Source organism: Centruroides sculpturatus, unplaced genomic scaffold (assembly GCF_000671375.1).
Source record: "Centruroides sculpturatus isolate CEXI.00-Female unplaced genomic scaffold, Cexi_2.0 scaffold278, whole genome shotgun sequence".
In the NCBI taxonomy this organism is placed as follows: domain Eukaryota; kingdom Metazoa; phylum Arthropoda; class Arachnida; order Scorpiones; family Buthidae; genus Centruroides; species Centruroides sculpturatus.
This window is the reverse complement of record NW_019384546.1, coordinates 133791-160543: the sequence shown is the minus strand read 5'-3', so window position 1 is coordinate 160543 and position 26753 is coordinate 133791. Positions and strand designations below refer to the sequence as shown.

General features: G+C 30.1%; 2 protein-coding genes across 2 annotated transcripts in view; one reads left to right on the top strand and one right to left on the bottom strand.

The window, feature by feature from the left end:
* LOC111623498 (coronin-1C-like) overlaps positions 1-13856 on the bottom strand; it is a 30599-nt gene extending 16743 nt beyond the window's left edge. The window contains exon 1 of the mRNA XM_023366096.1: positions 13722-13856. The gene's annotated coding sequence lies outside the window, so the exon portion shown is untranslated. The remainder of the gene's footprint in view (positions 1-13721) is intronic.
* A 7072-nt stretch (positions 13857-20928) lies between these two features.
* Positions 20929-26753, top strand: part of LOC111623519 (beta-glucuronidase-like) — a 10221-nt gene continuing 4396 nt past the window's right edge. Inside the window, exons 1-5 of the mRNA XM_023366119.1 lie at positions 20929-21235; positions 21319-21501; positions 24427-24599; positions 25832-25974; positions 26081-26313. Of these exons, the coding sequence (XP_023221887.1) occupies positions 21047-21235; positions 21319-21501; positions 24427-24599; positions 25832-25974; positions 26081-26313 (921 nt within the window). The 5' untranslated portion in view covers positions 20929-21046. The remainder of the gene's footprint in view (positions 21236-21318; positions 21502-24426; positions 24600-25831; positions 25975-26080; positions 26314-26753) is intronic.

The window sequence follows — 26753 nt, the reverse complement described above, 5'->3', positions numbered from 1 at the left end:
TATTCCTCCAAAAATGGATATATATTTTTTTTTTAGTACATTCAATAAAGCATCGTTTAACAAGGAGGAAAATATTCAAATTATATTTATGCAATTATTTTTAATTTCTTTTTTTATAATGCTCTATTTTGATATATTTATAGAATTGCTTACATAAATTATTCTGTATTCTTTTTGTAATGCTATATTTAGACCTGGATGATTTGATTGTGTATTGTCTTAGAATATGGCATTCAACTTTAACAAATACAAAAGTAAAAAAACAACGCACAGCATGCAAATCAAGATTAGCCAGTAAACTTCTGTTTTTAAAATATTATAAGGATTAATATATTCTCTAGAATGTTAATTTTTTTATATCAAACTTCATTCTCACTTGCTGCAATGTTTACTTACTCAACTCACCAGCTGTTATAAGAAGAAAACACTTGTTTTGTGCACAAGGTGTCCGATACATAATTGTATGATTTAGTATTTCATATTTAAATTTTTTTGTTTAGTAATAGGTAATAAAAATATTCAAAATACAGAATAAATCTGTTAATCTGTTATATTTAATAAATTTTCATAATATAAATTCATTATTTTATAGTGCATTATTAGTTCATAGAAAATAATGAATCAAAATCATCTGTACAAATTCTTAGTACCTTTATATCATAATCTAGGAAAACAAAGAATTTAAACACTGACCAAAATGAAAAATGGGTTACACAACTTCAAGCTATACATTTTATATTAAAATGAAAACCATTAGCCTTCTTGAAACTGTTATTTAATTTGTCCTAAAAAAAAATTTTTAATTTAACCTTACAAGATTAATACTTAATAATGAAAATATATTAATATACTGTTAATTCTTTTTGATGTGAAAAAAGCATTCCCCTCATTAACTACAGTAACACATTCCTGAAATTCTTGCAAGATAAATTATCCTAAAACAAGTGATTATTTATTGTGAGATTAAAAATTGTAGCCCAGAATTGTGACAATTGTATTTCTAATTTGTCATTTAATATATATGCTCTCTACCTCAAATTAGTAGCATCTTCCCCTGTACATCATACTTTTCCTTTAACAACAGTTGTGCCAGTCATGTATTAACTGCTTTCAGGGGAAACTTTTTAATTGAAATAACGTGACTTCCAGTGCAAACCGGAAGTTTGTATATATAGTCAATCAGGGCCTCCTGCCCAAGGTTTCCATATCTGGTCTTAAATTTGATTTTTCTAACATAGTTCTCAAGATTAAGGAAGGACAGACAGGCGACAGTGGAAATTTACAGGTCTACAATTTTTTCAAATTGCAGCCCAAAAATTTAGGAGAAAAATTCCTTTGTACATGCAAGAAAAACTCTGGTGTTTGCTCATAATATACAAAAAGTACTAAATAAAAATTTTATAAACAAGTTCTGGTAGACCAAATGATCATAACATGGAAATGTCCATACGAAAATCCATTCCTACTAGATAAAAATCAAAACAGAAAAATCATACTTCATAATAATTTTACACTAGAAAAAAATAAATCTTATTTAAACATTTTCAACTGAAATTAATTTTTGCTTTCATAGAAGAATGAAGGACAATTACATAATTTATGATAATCTAAATTGGAATTTTACTTTAAATTATGCTACATAATACGCTTGAAAATTAAATTATATTCACTTAATGAAAGGAAAAGAGAAATAAGAAAATAATAAATATAAATAACCTATGATTAGAAAAGCATTTATTTATATATATGAAAAGGTAATACAGTGGTACCTCAGGTTACGAACGCCCCAGCATACGAAATTTTCAGGATACGACATGAAATTCGAACATATTTTTGCTCCACGATACGAACAAAAACTCACCATACGACGTTACATTAGTTCGCATTTTTCATTTGTTTTTCTTACTACAGTTATTTTTTTAAATGTATTACTTGGCTTTAATTTGAGTATGTTTTTCGCGTTGGAACGAATTATTTGGTTTTACATGTAATCGTATGGGAAAAGGTGATCCACCTTACGACATTTTCATGATACGATCTCAGTTTCGGAACGGATTAATTTCGTATCCTGAGGTACCACTGTAATGTTTATAAATGCTTAAGATTTATTTTATCAAATTAAATTTTTATCTGCTAAAACAGACATTTAGTAGTATTTTTGGAACATTTTAAAAAATCACAACATTACCAGACAGATTATATATATATAGCACATCAAAATATCTCAAAGATATGACATTTGGTATCTTAACTGATTTTACTATGCTAAGTTATGTTTCAAATTTATCTTCTTGCCAGCAGCACAACTATTAAATTCAAAACATAAAAATGGAGTTTCAAATGATCTAATACTTACTTTGCATCAGAAGAAGTTCTGATCTTCAATTTCAGATTAATTATGAAATGCAAATGATATTGAAAGGAAATATTAAAGTTCTCTTTTTCTTAACATATGTTTCTATGATGCTTGTAAATAAGTTTATCTAGTGAGTTATCATACAGCTTATAATTTGAATACTCACTACAAAATTAAAAGTTCAAGACCAGTATTCTTCCAAGCCCCAGTCTCGACTAGTCAATCTACTAACTATTTTCTCTAGGCAATCAAATTAAAAATCTTACTATTTTTTATAACAACCATATAGACTATCATGCTATTGAATGTTATTGTCTAGGTAGTAGTGTGCCGTCATTAACATGTTTAACATCTAAATAGGGACCATTTTCCCATAGCATCTTCCTGGGAGGCACTCCTGCTTGGCAGATCACCCATGTATTATGTTGCCTTATATCATCAATCCAATCAATGCATTAATTATTATATTGGAAATATGAAAATGAAAAACATCCAAGAAAGATTTCATTGAAAATTTATTACGTTTGATGTTCTATTGGACAGCAGTTAAGTCATGAATCACTTACGAAATAAATGAATTAAGCATACAGACAGCAAGCAGACGAAATAAACATACAGACTTTCAAATACGCAAATCAGATTACCCTGAAATTTTTCAAACAGAAAATTATCAGGATATTTCAAGGATACAAAGAGGTATAAATATAATTTACTATATAAATTTGGATTAGAGACAGTTACATCTTATAAATGGGGGAAAAGGTCTGGTAACTTATTTAATTACTAGGCAAGTATGTTGTTTTTCATTGTCAGCTTCTTTCCGGCTATACCTTTTTTTTATTTGTATCTAATATTTTGATAGGATTCAGTTTTTTTCTAGAAGTAAAGCACAAATAAATATTCATTTTAAAAATTAAATAAGTGTTTCTAATCAAATAATTACTAGAAACATTACTGGAACTGTTTTTTGCAGGATACTGGTTGAAAGACAAATAGTAGTAGTAATAAAAATCAAAACTTGACAAGTTCCAATAGGAATTCTATTGTATTTTAATTATATTTTTACATCATTCTATTCTGTTGAATAGATGTTTTTTCTATGCTATAAAAAAAAATCCTAAATTAGCTAAAAAATTTTATTAAAAAGCTTCTAGCTTCCTGAATTATGCAAATCATTTTATTTATATGATGATTTCAAAATTAATACTTTCAAAAATGTCCAAAATATTCACAGAATCTATTCACTTACACAGTTTAACAAACTTCAATTCAGTAGAAAACCAGTACCTACCGACAGCAAGTTAATTAATGGCTAAAACAAAAAACAGTCATTTATCTTATACAGAATGCCAAGGAATTTAAAATTTTTCTTTTTATATTAATAAAAATTTATACAGAAACATCATCTCTAACTACTTGTTTGATAAATAATTCTATCTTCTTTTTAATAAATTCAATAAAATTTGGTATAACTTGATAAAAGGATAATTGCTATTCTTCCTTAAACATACCAGAATCTTTCCAATGACCGAAAGATAAGCAGTAAATGATTCTTATAACACACTGATCAGATGATACTGAATTATCAGGAGTTAACTCCATACAGAATCTGATAGCTCTGGCAGTTTCAAGTCAGGATTTAAAATAGAAAAAGGTTGACAATGGCATCTGGACTTGAAGCTAAACAAAAAAAGGAAAGCAGAAGAAGTGACAGATTAAGTCTCTAGCAGACCCTAGACAAAACTTAAATTGAGGCTCCATTTAAATAAATTGCTACTAAACAAATCTTAAACATCATCACTTAAAATTTTTATTAATAATAGAGAATACAAACACTAACACAATAATAATTATATAATAAAAAAGTTTCTGGTATAATGAAAAATATATATAATTATAGTCATTAATCAGTCTTTAAAAAAATTTAAATTTTTCATTTTAAAAAAAATTGATCAATAATATCTTCACAATCTAGCCATTCAAGAATATCTTTTTCTATAGCAAGCATTGCTAAAGACATTAGCCTTTCCTTTCCTACGGAATTTCTTAAATAATTTTTAAACTGTTTTAAAACAGAAAAGTTCTGTACTGAATTACAAGCCCCTGCAAATTACAGGCCCTAGATATTTGTCTTATTTGTCTATTGGTTAATCCAGCACTAAGCAGCAGCAATCCCATTTTCACAATGGGACAAATTAAATGGGACCAAATGCTAAAGGAGGAGGTGATAGACAACTGGCTAAAAGAGAGTTTATGTATTATTAAATGGAATTCTAGCAAACATTTTGTTCTTTAAGTGTACACAAATTAAATAGATGTTTCAAAAAATTTAATGTTAAATTCCAAGTCTTAAAATACATAAATTTAACACATAATAGAAATTAAAATATATAAAAATTACATTTACAAATAAAACGATCCAATTTCTATCCTACTAACTTAAAAAGAATTGTAGAAAAAACACAGCATTAAAATATATAAACAATAAAAAGCTGACAAAAAAAATATTTTCTTAATACTTAAAGCTTCGTCTGCAAATTTGAATTACACAATTTCAGAAGTAATTCTAGCTTGTGACACGTACACATATATAAGATTGCCGCTACAGATATCATCTTACATTCTTCTTCTATTTTGAACATTAAGATAACTTCACTAATTTCTAACATTTAATCCATCTCTCAACATTTTTATTACAATAAGAATACAATTGACATCAAAGAATATCAGACAGATTAGTGAAATTGCAATCATTTTATATACACTTTGTGAAATGTCCATAGGAATAATGTTACATCCAAGGACATTCCCATCCAATATACATTAATTCTCACAAGCAGAATTTATCTACTTATTAACTTGTGAAAATTTATTTTCATTTGATTTTTAATCAATGCTACATTATAGTATTAGCCCAGAACTTGTTATATAATAACTTTCAAATTTATATTTTGGAAATGACCACTGCACAATAGAATTATTCTGACATAGCTTCCTTATCCAGTACAACAAGCCTACCTTATCAATAATCATCAGGTGACAACGATGCAATTATGCTAAGTGGAGAACAAGCATTAGAAACACAGATATGAAAGAATAAAAACTTATTTTAGTATAATTATACAGAGTATTCCCCTTGAACATGCTTAGTTTTAAACTATTCTGTAATAACCATTTGTTCAGATGTGTGAATAAAATACATCTGAGAACGTTGGTTACAATACTAAAGTTTCTTGTGCACATGCTTGAAAAGGCTGTCTATGTCATACGGTGACAATCTAGACCTCCGCTGCCATACAGTCTAGATCAGTGGTCCCCAACCCCCGGGCCGCGGACCGGTACCGGTCCGTGGATCAAATGGTACCGGGCCGCCCAAGGAACATTAAATTATTTCCATTTTATTTACTATGGTGTATTTGTCTCGGGTTTGTGCGAATTTTAATAGACAACTGAACAACGGAATAATCTGGACATAAGAAACACACTTCGGGTGTCATTGTCTCCTATTACCCCCAGATGGAACTGTCTCGTTGCAAAGAAACAAGCTCAGGGTTCTCATTAATTTAGCGTTTCAGTGAGTTAAAATCTTAAATCACATTATATTCATTTTTTTGGTGTAACTGTATTTTATTTTGAAGGCATGTTTAAATACAGTTAAATTAAAATTATTAAATTTAATCAATCTAAAATATGAATAATCAACGTCCCCCTTCAGTGGGCCGCGGTGAAGTTATCAAACGTTGCCAGGTCCGCGGCGATAAAAAGGTTGGGGACCGCTGGTCTAGATTACTGGAACACCATTTCTTGATCCACCCAATCATCTGACATTATCTTGAGTTTTTTTTTCTTTGTGGGTATGTCAAGATTCTGTGTATGCCACAAAAGTGCCAGACATGAATGTCCTGCACACCAGAATCACAAATGCCACTAACAGCATGATTCCCAAGATGCTGGCTCCAGATATGGGCTAAAATCAAGTACATATCAGATATGATTTAATGTAGCAAATAACTTTTTCTGATGCATTTTCTATTATCATTGTCTGCAGTACATTTCTTTTTCCAAAATTAATTCCACAAAACTACGGATGTTCAAGAGGAACATCCTGTATAGATAACAAAACAAAGCTTGATTTGATATACAGATCATCAGATGATGTGTTATTTTTTAGACTGGAATTAAGCTATTTTAATTAAATTATAAAATTTGACCTAGAAATAGCTGAATAATCATGCTATGATAAAAGTAATAAATAGACTATGCAATTAAATTTAGAAAATTTCATAATTTAGGCTACAATTAAAATCAATTCTAATTAAAATTAGTTTAATTATATTAGACTTTTGCATGTAGTTCAAACTTCCATGATATGATCATTTGCACTAACATATTGACAAACTATGATATCGTTGTTTGTTAATGTGTTAGTGTGAATGATCAATAATTCAGAAGAGAATTTGTCTTGTTTTCTAACTAAAATGAGTCATGGTATTTTTAAGAATTTCTGAGAACTTTATAGTATAAAAAATGACAAACAAAACAGTATTCTAAAAAAAACTTGTGATACTTAAATTTCAACATCACTAGATACATAACACTCTTGGAAACAATCATTTTTATAAATACAGTTGACCCTCCTATAACACAGGTTCCTATAGTTCGGATTCCTATATCATGGTGAAAAAATTGCGACAGTATTTGTACAAACATGTTAAAAAAAACTCCTATAATTTGGTAAAACGTCATCGCTGACTTGTGTTGCAACAGGATTGGTCGAATCTAGACCAATAGCGGATATCGTACAAACCGTTGAGTTTGAACGAGCAGCGGACCTACTAAAAGCCATTTATTATTTAACGTCCATAAAAATTATATTAATGATGTCTCCAAAGTTCGGCGAATTTTTCGCAAAAAAAAATAATTTATCAGGAAGCACGTGAACGCCATTTGATGACAAGCTCCATGACAAAAACAAGCTTAAGCAATGGCATAGTCAAATGGGGCACGCTCGGTAAGTAATCCTACAATTTTTTTTGTTTATAGCAGAGTTTATATGGATTATTCCCAAAAAATTATATGTATTTTGAAAATGTTGAGTCAAATTAGTCCATAATCGATTAATTTTATGGAAGAAACCTTTCAAACAGCCGTAGTCCGTAAACTGCATATGTGCCGGGCTGTGATTGGCTGGACTTGTAGAAAATGGATTCATAAAAACTGGAACGTATGTACCATGTTATAGGGGGTTCAACTGTATATTGCATTCATTTTTGATAATCAGTAAAGTCTTACTTTATCTAAATTTGGTCTCCTTTGTTCAAAATTTAATTGAATTTGTGAATTACTTTCATGAATACTTATCTAAAGAAGGAAATTCAGGTTCACTCAATGTCTCTCTGACAACTATATATTCCCTTACGTAAATATAACCCCTGAATGTCAGAAAATGCATTAGGAAATATTAACTCTAAAAAATACATTTCCATACTTGAGAAGAGTTTCTTCCAATATTCTCCAATAAGATGATGGACAAAACATCCTTTCTGTTCATGGACAATGGAGCTGTTTGTGACACTGCCAAAAAGATCCCAAATTGCCAACACTAGGCATCAGCAAGCTTCAATTGACCAGTCACATGACAAATCCTATCAAACATGTCTGGAATGCAGTGTGCACCAACATTCCACAGGCCATGATAGTAGAACTCATTGATTCCATGCACAACTAGATTAAGACTTCATGGTTTTAATATGCATATTTGGCATTTGTATCACATGGATACTGTGTCTGAAAATAAGGATGTCTATTTATTTATGGTTGTTTTCTGTAAACAACTGCAAGACACTTAATGTTAACAAATTTGGATTAAGTTTGAGTACTCTGACCTTAATCCTTTTAAAATGTTTAACTTTTAAACTATTAAAGCAAGCATATACATTTTTACAATCTAGATACATTTTTTGTTCTTACACGTTCCTGAATTGTTGTAAACAAAAATACAAAATACGACTTAAATATCATATAGGTTATATAAATATATTTAGTTTATAACAGAATTCCAAGCTATCATAATCTTTAACAACAGTTTTCTGTTCCCAAATAAATATTCTAATACGATCGATATAATTCAAACAAACAAAAATTCCAATTACTCATTCAAGTACTGTTGTGGCATATAAAATGAAAAATGTAACATATTTAGCCTGTAAGTGGCTGAGTGAATGGTTAATAGTTGGTTGTGGTTTCACACCTCATCAATGCACTAACCAAATGGAATTTTCTGAATTTTTTCATATGGATATCACCTAAATAAGGGCCAATTTACCAAAAAAATTGTTACGGGAAGAAATTTTGTGTTTCATTCTTTCATTTAAATATTTTGGTTGAAATGAGATGTGGCAGATTGCCTGTGTATTGCATTGCCACATCTCATTTCAACCAAAATATTTAAATGGAAGAATGAAACACAAAATAAAAGATATTATAAATATTCTAAATTACAAACTAATTGAAAATACAGTAATACCTCGACTTACGCGATTTTAATATCTCGTCGATTTGTCTTTTGTTTGAGTGCCACGCAACTCTTGATTACTCATTCTCTCCACACTATTGTTCAACTTACGTGTTCAGACATGTGTGGAATTGACACATAGCTACAATTTATTCTGTGTTTTTTATTTCTGTATTTGTTATATCTACGGAGACTCAAGAGACTATATGTGGTGATTTCTTGTAACAATGAACGAATCAAAAGACGAGATAAGATTAACGAGAACATTTATTAGCTTACATCCGACTTGGATTTTTCACACATTGAGAAATTATACCCTGACTTACGTGAATTCAACTTACGAGGTTATCGCTCGGTCCCACCTATCACGTAAGTTCAGTGTTTTACTGTACTTATAACTTACTGATGCCAAGTGTGCAACTTACTTTTATATTTAGTTATAAAATTTATATTCATATTTGTTTTGAACAAAACTAATGATTTTATTAAGAAACTAAGAAAATAAGCTTGTAATTTTAAAATATGTTTCAAATAAGATTTGAATTTATAAATTAATATTGATTTGAGTGAAATTCATAAGTCACACTCCTCATCTAACAAAGAACTTATATCCCATAATTTGTATTATTAAGGGATAAGTTGTTAGATGAGATGCATGTATCTATCCATAAAATTGGAAATGATTTATAGTTCAAAATTGTAAAATTAAACTAGCCTTGTGAAATTTAATCATTAAGAATACATTAATAAATCAACCAACCAACATTTTCTCTGAAGAATACAGTTTCTGCACATTAATTTTTAAAAAATTCTAAATTAACTTTTTACTCTTATTGTTTCATTACTTCTCTAGTGTAGTTATATAAATATAAATTATTCATAAGTTATTATCTGTATACAGGGAATAATTTTTACACATGTCCTGCCTAAGATTGGTCTGTTTGGCCGTTACCTAAGTAGTGCCTGTCATCTGTTCAGACATCATAATGCAATAAAAACGGGTCTGTTTTGATTGCATTATGACAACTGAATGAACAAAACACTATAAAATGAGCATGTGCGCTTAATTTTCCATCTTGGCTCATGTTAATGATGTCCAAACAATAACAGATTTCTATTCTACTCTTCTCTAGTTAGTTAATATTCAAGATTGAAGCTACTGAAGTGGAACAGGTATCACTACATAAAAGAATTTACTCATAATTTTCTTCAAAAAATTGCATATAACTTTGCATCATAATCATCATTTAAAATCTTACATTAGCATTTCTTACAGGAATCAAAAAACTTACATTTTACTAAGAAATGTTTTCAGCCCTAATCTTCAGTTTCTGTTGTAACTTTTATAACTTTGTAACTTTTGTAACTTGTAACTTTTATACAAACCTCTAAGTTCTTACATATATTTGAACACGGATGTTCAATTATATAACTCTTTATAGATATAACATTGATACGTATAAAAAAATTATTAGATAACAGATTACTGTTTAAAAAGTTAAACTGACATTTGAAAAAATTCTAAATTAGAAATTTAACATCTTTTCAAACATCGGTTTAACGAATCATTCTTAAAAGGAAAGGAAAAAAAAGTTAAATGACATCTATCTTCAAAGTTAACAATCCAATTTATAAACTTCTTTGAAAATAATAATAATTTACAGTAAACACAGTAAATATATATGCAAATAAGACCAATTCATCTCAAAATCTGCAGATTAAATCTGTGATGTCATGATTATATGGACCGACGAGGTCCACACAATCACGCACAGCAAGTAAAATATGAAAGATGTTTTATCTTAAATTACCTTTAGATGGATCATGTGTCATTTTAAGCGTAGGAAAAAACAATTGCAGATAGAATACTAGAAGATAATTATATTCATTTCATTCAGATTTTACATCATATAAATAAATTTTGTTAAAATACTACTCACTTCCTACGTGTTTCATCACAAATATTTTTTTCATTTCAGTTAAGCAAGTAGTGCAATAAAATACAATATAAAGATATCAAATTTATAGTCAAGAGAAGAAAATCAGATATGTTGAAATTCAATCTCATATGTTTCTGTACCATTACTTTTAAAGAATATGTCCTCATTAAACTTGCAAACATATATTTAAATACAATTTAAAGAGTGAGTATTGTTATTTATAGAATTTATTGTATACAGACATTCCAAAAGGAAAATACTTGCAGTAGTAGCATATTAACAACTATTAAGTATAAACATGGATATTATTGAGTGATAAATTTACTACTCTCCAAGTTAATTCATACACTAACTACTTCATGCAGAAATATTTTGCTCTATAATAAAGTTTCCTATTATATAATTCACACTAAATGACATTTAATATGTCCATATTTAATCACAAGTTCGTATCAAATTAGCACACTGCATCTGAATTTTTCATCTTTAAAAGCAATGCTGAATTAATTTATGTATAATTTTGTAATTAATTTTTCTAATTTCATTAAAATAAGTAAAGTTAGTTTAGTCTAATAATACTATAGAAACAGGAATAATTTACATAACTGATGTTTCTATTTATGTAATCATCCAACATTTTTATTAACATTCTTTAATAAATTCAGAATGCTATTAACTCTTCACACTTTAATATTTTTATAAAGATTGAATCTTGTATAAAGTAACTGCTTGCTTTAAACATTAACCAATTAAGATTTCAGGAAATTTTAATCATCAAGAAAGGAAATAAACGAAACAAAGTTAGATTAAGGAACGAGAGAAAGTTAAATTATTAAGAGAAAATTTGAAATCGAAGTTTAAATGGATACAAATATTGATATTTGAACTCTTTCCACTCTAATATTTGCTTCTCAAGAGTAACTTCTGCAAATACTACTCTTAAGAATATTCATTAAAGCTCACTTATTAAAGATTAAATTTATAATGTTATTTTAAGAAAACCTTAAATTTACTACTTTTTCCTTAATTATTTTTCTAATATTAAGTTTTCATTTAATTGTATTCTTCAGCGATGCGCATTAAAAACAACAACTTTTCATATAAACACTATATTTTCTTTTAAGAAAGCACGACGAAAAATTATAATCACAATTTTCCTATTCTACTAAAGAAATTTGCTATGACAAATTAAAGAAATAAATACATATTCACTCAAAATACTATTATAAATGATTAACTTTATCAATGTTATTTAGTTGATGATAAAAGCATTTCATGTAAATAATATTCAATAAATCACATTAACAATCTCTTATCAGTAGTGCTTTTAACATTTTATATAAGTTTATATATGTATTTTTTATATATCAAAATCCTCCAATTACCATATTGATTTAAAGCAAACCACATTAATTTTCCATTCGAATTACTTGACTTTAAAAACATTTTACAGTATTATGGTTATACTGACTGGGTGTTGTATTTAATAAAAACCATTAACCCACCACGTTAAATTGCAGAAATTTTAATAAAAATATAAGAACACACTTTCCCAAACTAGACTTCAGTTAAGAACTCAGAAAACTAATATTGCGCTCCAACAGAACGTCGTACTAGATCGGAGACGGGAAATCTTTCCTAATCGGAAAACCACGTCCCATTTCCGAAGGACTCGGTATACCGCCGGTTGCATAAACATACAGTACATATTTAGTATATGAGTACCATAATATACATAAATTGTACTTAGATGTCATTTTGAAAAACAGAACAGAAAACAAATGTTTTCGTAAGTAATAAGTTTAATTCCGTCACCACAAATTTTATTTTATATTCTATCGGACGACCGTACAATCCACAAAAGGCGGCAGGTTCCCCGACGCCAGATGCTGCGTAACCAAAAACCGAAAAACAAGACAAGTCTGTACTTTTAACGTTACAAGTTTAGTTCTCTTCTAATCTTCTCGTCCTCCGAAAGAAACATTACTTTTTACATTTTAAAATCATATTTATTTCTTCTTTTTTGACATAAGTAAAATACAGTTTGGATCCGAGCGACGTTTAAAGCACATCCACTCTCTAAACCGGCAGCCCGCAGACCAGATAAGACCCACCGGGGCTCGGCATCCGGCCCGCAGCCCGGACGACATCTAAAAACCGACGTTTCTAACATCTCGAGAGGATTAAAACAGAAAAACTCTAACGGAAGCGACGAAGGCCCAGCAACGAAAGGAGTCTCATTAAATCCATTTTCTCCAGTTTACCGGATAAGGCGGAACACGCATCCATTTAATCTGCCCTCTACCGCGCTCGAGGCGACCGAAAAGACAAACACCACCGACAATTAACGATAAAAGGAGCAAAAAAAGAATCCTTTATTACATATCAATAACTCCATATTTGATCAATCTTACCACATTTTAATTAGCATTATAATTAAATCTCCAGTTAGTAATTACATATCGACGAACCACGAATACATAACTAAGCAGAGACTTTATATATTGGTAAGATATGGATGATCCTTTGTTCACTGCACGCCCACTTAGATACGAATACATAATTAATAACTCTTCTCTCTTCCTTTTTGTGTCTTACGTGCATTTAATAAGACGAGAATAATTAATATATATAGACTTTTTCCATATATTTTTTTTTTGTATTTATAAGCATTTAAACCAGATTAAATAATTGTTCGCCGGGGTTTGATTTTTTTACGAAGAAAACAGCACGCACGATTGATTTGGACGTGAAATCGTCGCAATTCCAATGTCAAGTATTGCATTTATCGCGGAGAAACGACCTTTTAATTGAAGCTCGAACGGTAATTATCATCGTCCATGCGTAAGGTCGTTAACCAATTTTCGATACTTATTAATTAAAATCTTATTGTTTTTATTACGTAACTTACCTTTATAATCTCTTTGGATTAATTTCCGATAGGATTTGTTGTTATTTATTAGGTTTATTTGCTTCGAAACGGCATCCAATATACAAACGACGACGAGCAAACTCGGTGGTTGCGATGACAACCGATGCTTCGCGTCGCGTATCGAACGAGCATGCGCCGACGATGAAGTCACGCCCGTGGTTGTTAACCATATATGGTATGACTTCCGGTCTTTTATTCGTTCCGCAATATAAAAGTATTTTATCGAATTATATTTTCTATCGTCTCGTCTCATTCGTTTAAATTGTCTGAATGTTTTATTATTATTATTATTATTATTATGAAATTATAAATTATTTTTTTTTTCGTGTATTATTTTTATATATATTTTATTTGTTACTTTTTTTTCAGTTTTATCGTTTCTAATTGGCTGCTTTAAATTTTCAAAATTTAAATTTTGTATTTGAAAAATTTATATAAGAATAGTTGGCATATATTGTGTTTTTATATATAAATTATTAGAGATTTTTAAAACTTGTAAAATAAATTGAATACTGTTATCTTTTCTAGCCATTGTGACATTACAAATGGCATCCTTTAATCCCTTACTCTTACTCTTAAAACACAACGAGCATTGCTAAATGATCTGTTTACTTAATTTACGTACAAAATAAATACAGTATATAAGACAAAAGCAGACATTTACACGTACAAACTCGCCCTGGTAACATCCTTTACGTGATTTATGCATGCAAAACGAAGCAACAGTTATGTAATTAAATGTAACAAAATAAAAGGGTATTTTATGTGCAACTATTCGTTTGAACGCGACAAGCTTTAATAATTAAAAGTACAAAATAGTGGAGAATTAAGGACAAGTGATGTCCTAAACACACCGTTAACAATGGCACCCCATCGTCCTCGGCTTTTTCATTGTTTAAGTTAAAAGACCTTACAATTCAATAAGCGCTGAAGTAAAAATTTAACAATATGTTTTTATTAATTTAATTTATATAACGTTTTATTCTAGATTTTTAATTTTGTCTTTAATCGTAATTTTACGTGTAGTACCTGGCTGAAGAGGCGCTGTCTGTACACACAGCGCCTCTTCAGCCAGGGTTTCCAGATAGATAGTTTCAATAATCCTCAAAGTGTCTGAAAATTTTCCCGAATTACAAAATTTTAACGAAAAATGCCCTACAGCATTAACAGTATTACAGATACAATTTTAATATTTTCAATACTAGTACTTTTTATAGATGGCCGAGAGGCCAAGGTGGCAGCCTACCGCTCTGGGTACCCGGAATCGAGTCCGGACGGGTTAAACTTTGGTGGTTATAGGTAAAGAGGGTAGGGAGAGTGTCATTTGCCATATTTCAAAGAGGGTCGGGGTTAATGAAGATTTTACTCGTTACTAGCATTTAAAATTTTTTTTTTCTTTATAAAATTCATTTCTATACTTAAAATTAATTCTTTTGCGATTTATAATAATTAAAAATATGAAAAGTTTATATAACAAAATCTCATAACAGATGGCGCCACACGCAATTTTATTTATTATGATATAGTTAAAAGTATAAAAGTTATTTTCTAAATAAAATCTCACAACAGCCGAGAAAGTTACGCAACTCATTGCTATTGATAGAATTCAATCGGAAAATTCTGGACGAACGAGAGGAAGGATTTGCTCTAGTTTTGGGGGTGGCGAGGTAAAGATGACGTTCGATTATAGAAAATCTCGCTTCTAACCCCTTGTGGAGAATGGAAACCGAAGAGGAAGGGTGATAGGGAGTCTCTCGATTCCAATACGTCGTCACTCAGGGATAGAAATGTAAAAAATGCAGCCTTAAAATTCAAAAAGAATCCATGATGTAAATCGCATTCGAATTCGTTACACGCTTTCTAATCTCGCAACAATTGCCGTTTCTAAGAAAACGCCTATCATTGCAACACGATTTTGCGTCACTTTGAACATTTTTTCGCTTGTCGAACTGGAAGTGTGCAATCTTTGCTCTGGTTTTTGCTTCGTCCCCCCCTTTTTTCTGTGTTCTTCACTACCCGAACGTGGTTTTAAGAAGACTTTTAGACGCCGACATTACACCAAGTAAGATTTTAATTAGAATTTAGCTAGAATTGAATTATGACTACAGTATTTACAAAAATTATAAAATTTTTCCAATTTATCGTTCATCTTTTTTTCACACAACCACAGAATTAACAGTATATTGGCTTGAATAAATTTCATTAGAACAACTGCTAAACTATTAAAAAAATCGGTTAAGTTATAAGTCTTTTCAGATTTCGGTTGGGATTTGACTAGGGAATTCGATCCCGGTCCTTATTTCTAATCCCGGGATTTCGGGATTATTTCGGTATTGAGGGTTAATAAAAAATAAGAAAATCTTACAGAAATCAAAAATCAAAATTTAGACAAAAATCAACGTTTTTTACGGTATATACCTAGTTAATTTAATCACTCTAACTAATCAGACTTACAGTCAGACTAACCAGACTTAAAATCACTGTTTCATGTTAAATTTATTCTTTTTTAAGCATCACTGACATCTCTTTAAACTCACATAAATTGAAAAAACCTTTATGTAACAAACTATGCAAATAAACCTTGAAAATTAACAAAAATCTCTCTTAACATCGACTAAATAGACTACTTTCATATAACAACCTAGTAAGTAGGTAGTAAAGTAAGTTTCTTAGCAAAAAGTATTTAAAAATAATATTAATCAGTCACATTTTTCTTAAATATAAAGAAAACTAATCTAATAGGAACATTCTAATTTGAATTGCGAAAATATGATCTGAGAAATAACAACGCATCCTGTGTCTCATCACCAAGTCTGCTTCTCAATTTGTTGCACATATATGCAGCTGCTGAGAAAACGCGTTTAGGTTTGATGGAAGTTGGAGGAATCGTTAGTAAATACTTATAAGCCCGTTCTAGTTATAGCTTCGAGGACACGGGGAGGTTGGAAGAAAACAGTCCGGTCGACACAGATCGGGATTGTAGGAGTAAAGGCTACAATCCCGATTGTTTCGATCATTGTAAGCATGCCTTTCTAAAAATAAACACGTTAATTTTGTAAATTCGGTCTCTGTGTGAGTCTCTCAGCATCCAGCAAACCACTACTCCCAAACGTAAAAAGACTTTCTCGCATCATCCTGACAGATCACGGGCAAGGCGGGGGTCGTAACCTTTTCACCTAAGGTCGACCCCCCTAAGCGAGAGGCGTCGGGTCTATATTAACCACACTGGCAAAACAAGATGGCTGACACATTGACAGGTAAAACGCACTGAGTAGTGCTCTCGACTGCGCCAGAAAATCGATTGGCGCCCGCGAAAATTCAAAAATACAAAAATGAAGTATATTACCAAGTAACCCAGTGAGAACTGCTTGCCTATCATTTTAGTTGAAAATACAAGAAGTTTTATTCCAAGCAAGCATCGCAAGCCCGCTAGGTTAATTTCTGCTGCTTGCTTGGAATAAAATTTTTTGTATTTTATATGAAAATGATAGGCAAGCAATTCTGTTAAAAGCACTGGCACTGAACGTTTCGCTTCATGCAGTCTATTTTGCAACTTTTTTTAAAATGATCTCAATCCCGAAAATCTCGGGATTAGGAAAACTTAATCCCGAAATTTTTGGGACTGAAAAGTGGTCGGGATCCCGGGATCCCGATTTTCGAGATCCCGGGATCAAATCCTCTAGATTTGACACATATCGATGGACGACAGAGATAACCAGGAAGCGTCAAAATTCGAGTATGGACATAATTCGGAAGTCGAAATTAGTGGATAGATGAACACAGACAATCAATGAAACAGAAATTGCATTGCCCAATAATTACAGTAATTGGTTATTGCTATGTGTGATTTATTATGTATCAAATACAATTAATTATTGTCAATTTTATAACTAATCAACCGATAAAATAAAATTCTGTTTCTTAATTAAATAGGTTCGTTTCTACTTGTACTATCTTCATCACGTATAAAACACAAACAAATAGGACTACAACATAGCTACAACATAGGACAAAAAAAAAGGACTATCTTGTCATGAGTGGATCTCAGTTACTGTATTTCAGTTCATCTACTATTAAAATAAATTTACTCTTACTGACCCCACTGATTTATAAAATTGTTATTTATGAAATTATAATATAAAAGTTATTTTTTAAAGAAAATCTTTTAACAGCCGGGTAAGTTACGCAACTCGTTACTGGAATTTTCTCATAAAATGACAACATTGGACTGTTTCAGGAATATTTCATGGGAGGCTCGTTTCGTATTTGTCGGGCCCAGTTTCTCACCACCCACCTACTCCTATTCTAACTTTGGCAGATCCAACGATGAGTAATGGAAAAAAGGCCCTGTTAGTATAAATATAAAACTGAAATATATATATATATATATATATATATAATAGATTTTAATTTTTACTGTAAATGGATCGTCCAGTAGTGACAATAATCTTCATTATTGATTTGATATTCTACATTAGAAAAATATTATTATTAATGATTCAATACGGAACAGATATTGAGACAATTTTAAAGAACGAATTAAATATTTTGATTGGCTACTACGTCAAATCCGAGACCAGATATGGAAACCATAGGGACAGGAGGCCCCAATTAACTGTATATGAACTGTATATATATCGATGCAAACTGGAAGTCACGTTATTTCAATTCAAAACTTTTCCTCTGAAAGCAGTTAATAGATGACCGACACGACTAAATTGTTAAAGGAAAAGTATGATAGTACAGGGGAAAGCCGCTACTAATTTGAGATGGAAAGAGAGCACATATTTTAAATTAACTAAATTAGAAATATGGTGAAAAATTCAGCCCGGCATTGTGACAATGGCACAATAAATAATTGCTCGTTTCGCTGTTATTTTGTTGCTAGATTGTAGCCCACACGGTTTACATTTGCAACAGACTAGTTGACTGTGATGTGGGTGTTGAATTCCCTAGAAGCCTAAAGGCTTTAGGAATAAAATTTAAACTAAAAAGTTTATGAAAAAAATAATTTTACGGCCGGATTGCCGAGCAGTCAAGATGGCAGCCCCCGCTGCCATCTTGACTGCTGGGAGAACCAGAATTGTAGAATTCCCATGAATTTTTCGGGTGGTCCGTATGAATATGTCGGGCCTCGTCTTCACCACCCGGCCGCCCCATTGTGGGCCTGGCCGAACCCATAATGGCTTGCTAATGGAGGCCCTCTTAATGCCCACAGGGCGGAAAGAGTTTAAAAAAAGCAAAAAAAAAAAAAAGTAAAGTATAGTGATAACAGCAAGAAAGGAAAATGTTTACACAACATTATGCAAAATACAGGAAACCCCGAAAACTAGTAACCGAGAATATAAAGAATTAAATGTAAAAATTATCACGCATTTCGAATGTTAGGAATATGTTAGAACGTCTCATCTTCAATAATTTTTGTAAATTTTATTAGGAGATAGTGCATAAAGCGCTTTACATTTAAAAACTGGTTAATCAATTATTGGGCCATTCTGTACAGTGAAATAAGTTATAAAAAGGTTTGCAGTAATCTAAAGTAAATATGTTCATTTTTGTTGACGCAAAACAAATCTAAGATTTTGAGCGTTGCAAGCTATTAGCAATTTCTATGTCCTTTACAAACATCATATTCTGCCCTAACGTAATTTTTTTGTATTTTTGTAATAAGAAATTATAGTTTTAATGGAATTAATTCTGATAAACTGTTGCAAAACCAACTCTACTTTTTTATCAACACAATATTTTTTGGAAAAAAAGAAAAAAAAAAATTAAAATGTGTCCTAAGCTAGTCAGTCTGTTTGGTAACCAGGCACTGATGCAAAGTACAAAGTATAAATAAATGTATGAAGCTTTCAGCCTACACTTAAGCTACTGTTGTAATCAACGAGCTAGAATATACTATGTACAGTGGCTAAAGCGACGCTATGTTTGAAGAAAATTGAATACATGTCCGCCATTTTTTTTTAGTCAAGGGAGCGTGTCATTTGTGTTGTGTAAAGGCAAAGAGTTACAATATTCTAATTCGTTGTGTAAAAGTGTACAAAGGAAAGGAAGAGTTTTAACTCTTAAAGAGGTGGGGCGATAGATGGGTGTCATGTGTCATATCTCGAGAGAGGTTGGACTTAATGAAGATGTTATTCGTTATTTTAACATTTACAATTTTTTTCTTTTTATAAAATTCATCACTACTATCAAAATTAATATTTTTGCCAATCGATAATATAGAGTTATTTTTTGCATAAAATCTCACACCAGCCGGAAAAGTTATGACATAACAAACTAAAGGTTAGTTCATGTTAAAATATATAAGTTTGTTATCCAGAATGATACATATAGTGCACAATTTGTACACATCCTAGTGGTGCAATTTCTACAATATAAGTCTCTTGCACTTACTGGCATGTTTTCTTTGTCTATTTTTGATGGGCAAATGCAACACTTCTTCCATTTCCCACAATTATTAGCTCTTTATTACCTCTTAGAAGGATTTTAACTTCAACAATGTGTTCATAACATGACAAAGGTCAAAATTTTTTTACTGTAAATATTTTCACATACAAACTATAATTATAATAAAAACACTGTCCGAAAAAATATCAACAACGTACTGAGTATGGTACGGATCAGATTGGCCTGAGTACTCTATAAATAAACAATCGTATGGCTGAGAGTAAAGTCCTTCAAGACCTAGCTCGTATTTAAATTATAAAAATATTGGTATATTGAGGATTTAGTACTATGCTTATAACTTAAAACTGTGATCTTACCTGCTTATTAAGCAGTGCTTAATTAATAATCAACGACGTGGTATAGACTTCAATGTTTTGACTTAAAATAAAATGGCGGTCGATAGTACCCGTCGTTGCCACTAAGAGTGCTGCTGTATCGAAGGCCACAGTCATTCTATGTAGTAAATTCTAGCTCGTTGAATGTAATCCTGATGCTTGTTATTACTTATTAAAATTATTACTTACATAAAAGATTACTTAATAAAATAATTTTCCACATCATTAACCTTCTATACAGAAAAATCACTATCAAAAAGCATTGGAAATTATATAATTAATTAAGTAAACACAATAGAAAAACAACAAATAGAAAAATTATATAAAAAGATAATGCTTCAAATGAAATTTTACCGTAATAAAAGTGAAAATACGTATTAAAATAACCCAAATAAAAACTTGTTACGTAAACTACTCATGTTTAAAATGAATTGCAAAAGCAATAAACCTCAAATCACTGCATGATTATTATCATTTGATAAGTAGAAAGAGGGTAGAGAGCAAAGTTTAGTAAATATGCTTATACTAAGCTTGCTGTTAGTAGCAATTTTTGAAAGATGTATTTATGCAGGAAATATTTATCCACGTGATTCGGAAACCAGAGATTCCAAGTTATTAGACGGTATATGGAATTTTAGAACAGCTGATGCGCAAGATCAAGAACGTGGATTTCGAGAAAAATGGTATCTGAAACCCCTATCTCAGGTGATGTGATGCCATTGATATACAAATTGTATATATTTATATTACTGTATATATATTATTTTTACTTGTTTTTTTTTCTATAGACTGGTAACATTATTCCTATGCCAGTTCCATCCAGTTACAATGACATTACTCAGAATAAAACAATTAGAGATTTTATTGGATGGGTGTGGTATGATAGAGAGTTTTTTGTTCCATCTTTCTGGATATCTGATTCAAGAAGAGTTGTGATTAGATTTGGTGGAGCTCATTATAATACTAGAGTGGTGAGTATTTAATGTGTTATACATACTAGTTGCAAGGATAATTTTTAATTAATTTTATAAAAAGTATATACAGTTTTAATATCTAAAATTCGAGTAGCATTCATATATGTATAGGTATCATCAATATTCTATGAAAATTTTAAATATACAATTAGAAAGTTTATTCATTTGTAAACTTATCATTCACATGACTGAAATTGATTACTTAAGTACTGTATGTACATTTTGATGATAAAGAATTATTATTTACAAGTGTACATTCTGACTAACTTATGGAGATTATATATATATATATACTTGTAACTTCTATATATATATTGGTAGAAGTTACTCATATATGTATATATATGAGTAACTTCTACCAATTTCTATATTTAAATGCTATATTTATCAGCATTTATGGAATTATCATTTATCATTAAAAGACTTACCTAGTAAAAAATATAATTTGAAAATATTTAACAATGGTAAATGATAGCAAATAACATAAATTGTTGTCAATTGACAAGAAATGATATTTAATAATAACAAATGGAAAGTCATCTTCAATTATTTATTTTATATAAGAGAACTATTAAAAGTGGTAATGATATGAATCATTGTCAAATGGTCTTAAAATGTTTTCACAGTTTTAAATTCTAATTACATACAGTATACATTAAATATGTGTGTGTGTGTATGTGTTAACTGGTATCAAATGATAATAGTTGATATCATTTTATATCATTTGGTCATTTAAAATCCTTCATCAAATTGATAAAGGAAATGATATCATTGGATGCCATTTGATCATTTGAAATGGTCGAATGATATCAATTGATGTAATTTCAAAATGATGGAGTGATATTTTTTACTGGAGTTGGATATAAGTTTTAAAATTGTATTTACTGTATTCGAGACAAAATAGCCTAGTAAATTCTCGAACTTTTTGGACTTAATATTTAAATGTAGTTAAAAATTTTAATTTTTGAATGTAAAGAATGCAGTAATGATTCCATAGTCTTTTCTGGAATAATAATGAAGCTGATTTATGTTCATTAGTCTACATATATGAAGGAAAATTTTTCTATATTACAAAGTACAACATAATATAAGGGGTGAAACATAACACACTTTTTCTACTTATAAATGTGTAGAAAATCTAATGCTAGTTAGTTTTTTCCAGGATTGTAAAGAGCAAAAAAAGAGGTTAGATAAAGACAAGCCACATTTTTTAAGTTTACAGCCCTGAAACAAAAAAAACAAAATTACAAACCAATTAATATCTTATGTTAATTGATGTTACTTGTACTTACTTACTATATATTACTGTACTTATGTCTCACTATGTACATAGAACATAAAAACTTTTAAGATATGCTTTAAAATGTTATATCAATACAATTTTTGAGTGCATAGACTTAACTTCAAAGGAAATTACTACAGAAATTTTTTCCTGTACATTTCCCTGAAATAGATGTATAAATTTAAAAAATGTTTGGGATAACCATAATATAAAGAAATAATAAATATATAATCTCATCTCTATATTATGGTTATCCCAATCCTAAAATGCTTTAAGACCCTTCCTATACGCCATCCACTAACTTCCTAGTTCATTGCTTGGTTGCTTGCTTTATTTCATCTTTCATATCCTGATTCATCTTAGTCTATATTCTTTTATAACTAAAGAAGGCCCATTAATTGGGTCAAAAATATTCACATTTTACCAAACAGATTGATACCTACTAATATTTGTTTTTATTAACTGTAGTGGCAAGTTAGAACTTTCTCAGAAAGAGAAAAGTGAAGGTCAAAAAATGATGAATCATCACTAATAGCATATCATACTGGGACAATCATAAATAAATAAAACAATAGAATATCTTGCAGCAGTTTCTCCTGTGACATAAACAGGAACATAAACATATAACAAGAAAAGCAGTTTAATGAAATTTGCATTTCAGAATGTATTTTAACAGTTGATTTAAAGTTTTATCATCTTTCTAAAAATGATTCTTCTTGTTGATTAAAAATTTATTAATACAGTTTCAAAAACATACCAACAAACTTTGGGGAGTTATAAGAGGACACCAAAATGATTTTGTTAATAACCCATGTCAGCAAATGAGTCCCATTTTGGCAATAGAGCAAATTAGTTATAATTTAGGCCACTACAAACAGGCAACCAAGTCATGACAGCCAGTGAGAATCCAATAATTTTTTTTATTTTTCCTTATATTTGTTGTTATGTTGTGATAAAAAACATTAATAAAAATATCTTTTATCCTACATCACCTTCAGGAAACACCAGCAGCAATTTTCTATCAACATTTCAGCTGGTGGGGAAAATTGATAATGTATTCATTTCTCTGTTCTTATTTAGCTCCAGTCTCAGCAAAATGTTTTGTCCGTACCTTTAAAAAATGTCCCTTTGGAAATTAGATTAGACATGTGGTTCTAACATGACGCTTCCACACTTCAGTTTGAATATGTGCAAGTATCTGGATCAGTTTTCCGAACAGGTGGATTGGAAGAGGGAGTTTTGTAGCTTGGCCTGCACAATCTCCCAGTCTTAATCCCCTCAAATTTTTCCTTTAGAGTTTCATGAATTCTCTGGTATATGAGACTCTTGTACTTGTAGAGGAAGATCTTCTGGCAAGAATCATGGCTGCTTGTGCACATATGCAAGCTATTCCAGGGTTTATTAACAAAAAGTGATTGTTTCAGTGTCTTCTATAATTACCCAAAGTTTGTCAGTATGTTTTTGAAACACCCTGTATATTGGTAGAATATGAATAAATTAACAATTTAATGCTATTTAAAAATTAACTGTTATGATAAAGGAATTATTCTAAAATTTTTGTAATATGTTTAATAATGAAGTTTTTTAATTTTCCATAACTTTTCTTTATTATAATTTAAAATATTTCATTTCTGTATTAGTTTCTGAATGGCCAATCTATAGTCAATCATACAGGTGGTCATCTTCCATTTTATGCTGATGTGACAAAAATTTTAAAAAATGGCTCAAATCTACTAACTGTAGCACTTAATAATACTCTTACTCCCAGCACAGTGCCTCAGGGTAGTGTTGTTTATGAAAAAGATGAACAAAGGTAAAAAATTTTATTATTTTTTATAAATTTAATAATAATTAAACACATCATACATAGTTAAGGATTGGGCTGGACAGTCTGGGATTTATATGATTGTAATAGATTTTGTTTGGGATTGCTAAGTATCCAGGAACTCCATATCTACAATGATTTGCAAAACACATCATACATAGTTAAGGATTGGGCTGGACAGTCTGGGATTTATATGATTGTAATAGATTTTGTTTGGGATTGCTAAGTATCCAGGAACTACATATCTACAATGATTTGCAACAAGAACAGAACAAGAAGAGTATCTGTAACAGGTGAAAAAATAAAAGGTTGTACCATTTGGGCTATTATTACTGACTTAGAAAATACAAACAGTAAAGCAATGATGTGAAATTATGCAAAGAAATGGGTCTGTGAAATTATGCAAAGAAATGAGTCATCTATTGATATATAGATGAGTTTATATAGATACTGATAAAATGGTGATAAAATGTGAACATTGCATATGTAATGTTCTTGATGATCCAAGCAATAAAACTGATGTATTCAATGATATATGCAAGCCTTCTAGAAACCCTTCTGAATACTTCTGTGAAAGTAAAACACACACTTTCATATCAGTTTGCTAGTAAAGTTGTCAATGTATTATTTTAAATTGAACGTGTAAAAAATTATCATCATAAAATATTTTTTATGATTAAAAATTATTTTCAAATTTTATTTTTTCATAATAAATTTTTATATTAATGTTTAATATTTAATCTAATTAATATATGAATTATTATACAGGGTGATCAAAAAGTTAGTGTGATATGAGAAATTTGTAATGATATTAAAGTTATACTACAGTATTGTTTAAAAATACTATACTTGTCCTGCATTTCCATTTTCTCTGTAGTGCACTGAAGGGATGGATATATAAGAACAATCTGCACACTCTGGAGGAGCTGAAGAATGCAATTACTGAACATATTGAAAAGATCACTCCTGCCACCCTTCACATTACGTTTCAACAATATACAGCATTATGTGCAAGACAATGTCTTGCACATAATGCTGAAGGAGAAACTGCAACATAAGATGTTACCTTTATTAAAACTATTTAACCTTTCTACTGCACAGTAACTTTTTGGACACCTTGGGCTGCATACTTTAACATATGTTTGTCATTAATATTAAGCAATATAAAATTATTACCACTGAATAATTTGTTTAATTATAAATAAAATATTTTTTTACAGATATCCTCCAGGTTACCATGTTCAGAATGTTAATTTTGACTTTTTTAATTATGCTGGTATTCACCGAAGTGTAGTTCTGTACAGCACCCCTATTTACTACATTGACGACGTAACAGTTTCTACAGATTTCCAAAATTCTACTGGTATTAATTCATACTTTGTTATCGGCTAGATATAATTTTTATAAAAAACAAACTTCAAATATTATAGTATTAGACATTTACTTTTATATATATGAAATAATTACAGGTCTTGTCGATTATGTGATATATTCAAATAAGAATATTAACCAAGCCGCATGTAAAATTGATGTTTTTGATAAACATTCTCGACCAGTTGCATCTTCTAAAGGTTGTAAAGGAACAGTAATGATTAAATCTGTAAATCTGTGGTGGCCACAAACAATGAGTTCTCAACCTGGATATCTGTACACTATGATGGTAAGTCGAAACTTTTTCAGTGCTTATATTGAAAATATAAAACTATAATCAATATTTAGGTTTGTTAAAATATTAAAGAATGAAATTCATGATAAATTAGCCACAGAACTTTTCATTAAATTAAATTTCAGACTGAAAATATTTTAGTTCAATGAATATCATTGTCAACTACAAAGCAAATTTTATATGAGACAACCTCTACTATAATAAACATGAGAGAAACAAACTCTTCCAAGTAGTATGAACAATAGCTTCTAACATACTGCACAATATTTATTTTTCTGCTCATAGGCATCTAAATAAAAACATATATGTATATTTATCTATTTGATTATGTGCTTTTGGACTCATTCATCTACCTTCAAAATCCATGAAAAACATTACAATCGACCCCCTATAACACTGTTGATAATTCGGTTTTATATGAATTCCATGTTGTACGAGTCACTTAGATTTTACAAATACGTGAGCCGTTCACAGCC